At 33.9% G+C, this 5,711-nt stretch overlaps 1 protein-coding gene across 3 annotated transcripts in view; it reads right to left on the bottom strand.

The window, feature by feature from the left end:
• Positions 1–3,141: 3,141 nt before the first annotated feature.
• The window catches only part of LOC149800667 (arrestin domain-containing protein 3-like), a 331,927-nt gene continuing 329,357 nt past the window's right edge, over positions 3,142–5,711 (bottom strand). For all 3 annotated transcript variants that reach the window (XM_089954709.1, XM_089954708.1, XM_089954707.1), the window contains exons 7-8: positions 5,117–5,213; positions 3,142–3,655 (exon numbers count right to left, since the gene is read on the bottom strand). In XM_089954709.1, coding sequence (XP_089810835.1) covers positions 3,537–3,655; positions 5,117–5,213 — 216 coding nt within the window. In that variant the 3' untranslated portion in view covers positions 3,142–3,536. The remainder of the gene's footprint in view (positions 3,656–5,116; positions 5,214–5,711) is intronic.

The raw sequence follows: 5,711 nt of genomic DNA, 5'->3' as shown, positions 1-5,711 counted from the left end.
TCTCTTTGATTTGCAATTTCCGTTTTGGATGTGCATTCTCGTCCCTTCAAGTCTGTACGTACTAAAATGGTATGGCAAGTTAGGTCTATGTCAATATATTCATGGAATGAAATTTGTGATATATTGAAAACAAGTCCTGTACTTTTGAAGTTTATAATAGTTTAAATGTCAATTTTTTGTCTGTTTTTTTTTTTAAAAATGGGTTTCATTGTTGTTGTTTTTGTTGTTTTTGTTTTGTGTTGTTTTTATTGGCCAGAAAATATTTCAGTTATGATGCATCAGTGTGTGATGTCAAATCACTGAAACTTTGTCAATATATCTAACAGCACTTGTAGAAAATTACGGGAAAATAGGGATATATAGATAAATAAATAAATAAATAAATAAATATATATATATATATATATATATATATATATATATATATATATATATATATAGAGAGAGAGAGAGAGAGAGAGAGAGAGAGAGAGATATTATATAAATAGAAGGTATGATGGGAGATTGATAAAAAGTTACATTGATAGATATATGGGAGATAGTTACGTAGTTAAATAGACATTTACATTAAAAATATTTGTCCTGTCTGCCTAGAGCAGTGTTGAGAAACATGAACAGATTCTGCATGATTGTCCTCGGTCGACTTACTCATTGGATAAAGAAGACACTCTGTAATACTTCATGATGTCTCCCTTAGAAGAATTTTGCTATTTCCCCATTTCAATTATCTACTGTCTTTCTGTGGGGTAGGGGGCTCAATAAATCAGTACGTTCAGATGATCGGATACCAATACATTATCACAGAAAAATCCTTATATATTGTTAGGAGAAAAGTGTATATACGCGTGTACATTCATAGAAATAGCGATGAATTCATTCGTATAAATGAGACAATACCTTTAAAAGCATTATGCCCTTTTGAGAGACACGTATGCTTATTTACATTTATATCGCACGTTTATTGACATTTTGAAGCGACGTTCTCTCTTGAAGCATTATCATGCAGACAAGCAATAAAAACAATATTATGTTATGGACAATCTGGAGCGCTGATTATTTTTATAAATTTTCACGCATTTCCAATCAAGAAAAATCTATGGTAACAACCAAACACCTAAAGTGAAATACCTTAGAATGCTTTTTCTTCGAAACATGTCTTTAAAAAATTCAGTTTTGGAAGAAAAAGACTAAGAGCTGCAAAGGCAAACAAACATTATACAAACGGCATATGAAGAACTCCAACAAATAACATGCAAAACAATTCATGCTTGTCACATTTTTAATGTAGCTTGTATTGTGTATAATTGTAATCTGCATCATTTGATTTTATTTTACATTTGATAATTTTTTATTATGTAAAAAAAATATCACAGTGGAGATTTCCATTATTGTAGCATTTGAAAATTTCAAGGAGTTTGAAATTAATCAGATCAATACTTCCATTTAAATTGCATACTGATGTAAAATCACTTTCCAGGGCATATCTCAAATAAGATATATATATTGAAATAGAAGAGAAAAACGTAAGGCAAAAAAAGAAAACAAAGCAAATAAAAACACCACAACTTTCTTCAGTAGAATTCCTGAAATAAATTTAAACAATCAATAAGATAGATTTTAATGATAAATACAAATAAACCTGGATATATAACTCGAAATGTGAGCAATAAAATAATGAATATATTTACTGATGTTCTTGTAGAGACAACTTTGTGGTACTGCGAAGAACATGTTTCAAATTACATAATGCAGGTTCTCCTTATACTCTCTCACTCCAGACATTAATTTGTTAATATATGGACATGTATTTGCAATAACACACTTTAAAATAATTGGAATTGAAGTTCCCGTAACCAAAATAAAGATCGTCTGATATTTTTGATGACAGAGATCGGGGTGTGTGCTGTGACCCTTTCTTCAAATGACCACTAGCACGACAATATTACTTAATATCCAAGTTATTGTTTCTGATCCTGACCATGCATCAAATGGACACAAAATATGTACAGACTAATAGAGGATTCGTGTGCGGTCTCCAATTTGTCAACAGGAGGAGCGGGCGCAAGTCAAGTTTTATTAGAGGAACCAAGTCCGAAACGGAGTTAAGATCTCCATGAGTGAATGGTGTTGGCCAGTCGACAACAGACACTTAGCTTGCTGTGCTGACGGAGGATGAGGAAGAGGAATAGGAATACATGAATGAAGAGGTTAAAATCTCTGGATGCCACCCGTTCCTTTGGGATAGAGGGAATCCGCAGAATTTTTCCCTTGGCCCATTTTGGCAGCCTCGAGGGGAGGATGAGATGGAGGTTTGTATAGGGGTTGCTTCTGGGACGGCTGTGAATCCATCTTGAACATCTCGGTACATGTGTTGAAAATCTCGGTACATGTGTTCAGTAGAGATTTCTGGATGAGCACGGCTCTTGTTGTGAATTGACAGGACAGGAGCAGCTGTGAGGGACTAATGATGTTGGTCCCTTAGATTCTAACATGTAACTGTGGAACTATGTCCCCGAAATAGCGTTTCTCCCTACAGAGGGACAGCATTTAGAAGCACAGACTTCACTGGAACGATTGTCAGGGATCCTTGGGTCCTATTCTGAGTCACACAGGATTGATAACATTCCAACCCTATATTGGGATTGTTTTATTTAATACAGAAAAAGATTCTTGGATAAAGGATTCTTATTTCGATTTTGGCATGATACAGAACATTTTTAATGACAGGTGCGGTACTTTTCTGTAAGAAAGTGACATTCTAAATCCTCCTGGGATTGTTAGGAGAAAGATAGCATACACTTCTTGGGTCATTGGCATGAAGAAAAAGTTTTACTTCCTCCTGTGATATGTATGCCTATTCTTGACTAGGTCACAAGTTTCTTCGGGTCACAAACACCAGACCATCAACTGTCAGTATATACCCATTTAGTACATGCTAAAAGAACCCAGGCGACTAGCGCACTGGGTATTTGTTCCCACATTTTCTCACACTCTTCGACATTTCACTCAGAAATGAAAACTATTCGACCAAAAATACTGCAATTTAGGATTAGGATATGCGCTGCAGTAGCAAGTATGTGTAAAATTACTCAAATGCAATAATTATTATATGTAATGAAGTAGCAGGTATTTGTATACATATTGATACATAACGCAAGATAAATATCAGTTCATATTAACCCCTTGTGTAATAGAAGAAAAGAATAACTGCACGTTATTCAATACATTTGTATGTTCCAGAGATACTCAGATAAAAGATTTCTAACTGCACATGTTATAGCTTCGTGTAATTAGTTGTACCACTGATTACAACTGGGAATATACACAGCATGAGAATCATATATAGTCATGTCAATGGTCCCGAGGTCAACGTATGTCTCTGGAAATGCTGGCGAAAATGCATTTTTCAGTTAGTAATCCATCCTATTTGACAAGATGGTTGGAATGCCACTATTCTAGAAAGGCACGATGATGCACAATAAACACACGTAATTCAACACGAGAGCTGACACTTACAGCGTTGATCAAAAGTCTTTCTACGAGTAGATACTTTTGAAGTTACTCATGGGCTGTTGTCTCTGCAAATTATAGTATGGATAGAGTGGAGAAAAGCCATCACCTTTGATGATTTCATTTTCCTTAAATTCCGGTTGAGCTGTAATAGATAATAAATCAGACGCAAGTGAACCGTGTGCGACAAAAATACAATATTTGTAATACAGAAGTGGTAACAAAACAGGAAACATGATATATTTGGGGTTGATGTGACTTAGTTGTGTTATTTAAGTGCTGGATGTTTTAGTTAATATTACTGTAACAGCAATCGTTCCATGCTTAATGATACATTACTGTTACAGTAATATTTACTGAAATATCAACAGACGCGATTGTTTCGTTTCTTTTCTTGAAAATAAGATGCGAGTGTTTTTTTTTTTTGGGGGGGGGAAAGGAATCTTTATATCAAACCAATAAAAGTTTATCTCATAAACGTGATATTGGAACATTAATGACTACATATCCTTGTTTTGTGTCATCTTTTATGACTGTCAACTATATTCATCAATCTATGAACAAGAAAGTACGTAGCGAATTCTTTGTCCGTGATTGTAGACTCTATTTTAAAGATATTGAGCTATAAATAGGTATTTACAACTCAAATGTAATCTATTTCTTGGACCTTTTGACAAGTTTGGAGTAATTTCTCACTGGTTAGTGCTGCTTGGTGGTTTCTAAAAAGAACTCACATATTTCCCTTTGGATGGGACAGTCATGGGGGTTCTTTTTCAACATGGATAGTGTGAAATGGCACGAGGGAGTAGGAAAAGTTGCGTTTTAGACTTAAGTATATAAAAGCAGGTAAATCTGGACAATTATTTCAAACTTATTTTATATGATCTTGTTTTTACGTCATTTGCATAAGTTTTTAATGGTGCGTTTAGACATAATTTGAGAGGAAACATTTGTTTGGATTATTCATTTGAATTACAAAATGCTCATTAAACTAAAATTTTATTTTGGGACCATTGTGAATTGATTCGAAGGAGTTCTAGACAATAACAATTTGATGCAACAGCACTGTTGGCAGACCAATACATTCGATAGTCGAGAATTAATTTGCACATGTAATTCTTTAAAACAAGTCGACGTTTTTTAGGATCATTTTGGATTTAATTCATAATATTGTAAATTGCTCTTAAATTTTCATTTTATAACTTCGATTTTTTAAATAATTTATTAAGTTTACAAAATTTATTCGTTTTGCTTCTTTCCATTGCCCAGTATATATACTGACCATTATTCTGCATCTTCTACTTACTCTTCTTGTCAGATTGTCCAATATCTTAAAGATATTGCAAGCTTGATGGATCACTTACATAAAATGCAAAACAAACAAAAATGTCTTTACCTCTATTATTTATGGTATTTTACATATTTGTAACGATTTCCTTTATATATATAAATTGATTGCTTATCTACTGCGGCTAAATCAAAGCATTAATGTGCCAAACTATGTGTGGTCATCCTGCCCAAACAACCGTCCCTCCTATACATAACTGGTCTATTCAACCTTACTCTGATGGATACACAATTCCTTTTCTTTATACATGATACATACCAGGAGGCTGCCCTTCCCTTAGAATAGGAATGGTACCGATGATTACTTCCGCTGGCACGTCTAAACTACAGGCTGGGCCCGACGGAACGATTGTAATCTGAAGTCAAAAGGATTTACTTGCGTTAAGAAAGTTACAACAATCTGTCGAAAACAAGAGGAAATAATTTATTTTAAATGTTGGCTATCACCATTAAATATATAAGCAAATACATTCCTTTTTTAAGCTGTTAATATCGTTATAGTGTGTCTACAATACTGTATTTCACTAGTTAATTTCAGTGATGACTGTCATGTTTATTTCTCTAGTTAATTTCAGTGATGACTGTCATGTTTATTTCTCTAGCTAATTTCATTGATGACTGTCATGTTTAGATTCATAGTCCTTTTTACAGATTTTCATATTGCACAAATAATTCCTTTAAAATGACGTTACGATGTTCTTCAAGATAAAGACGTGACGCCAAACTGCATTCCAATCTCAGTGTCTGCAAAGGTCAATTTGTATCCAACATGTTTGGTAAAAGAACACTCAACATTGAGCTGATAGCTAGAAATGTGTCCGCACGATGCAAATGTTACCGCCAATATAGTGAAA

The sequence above is a fragment of the Sinohyriopsis cumingii genome, chromosome 4 (assembly GCF_028554795.1).
Source record: "Sinohyriopsis cumingii isolate HCF-2022 chromosome 4, ASM2855479v2, whole genome shotgun sequence".
NCBI classification, from domain to species: domain Eukaryota; kingdom Metazoa; phylum Mollusca; class Bivalvia; order Unionida; family Unionidae; genus Sinohyriopsis; species Sinohyriopsis cumingii.
The sequence above is the reverse complement of the archived record's forward strand: the minus strand, read 5'-3'. Positions and strand labels throughout refer to the sequence as shown.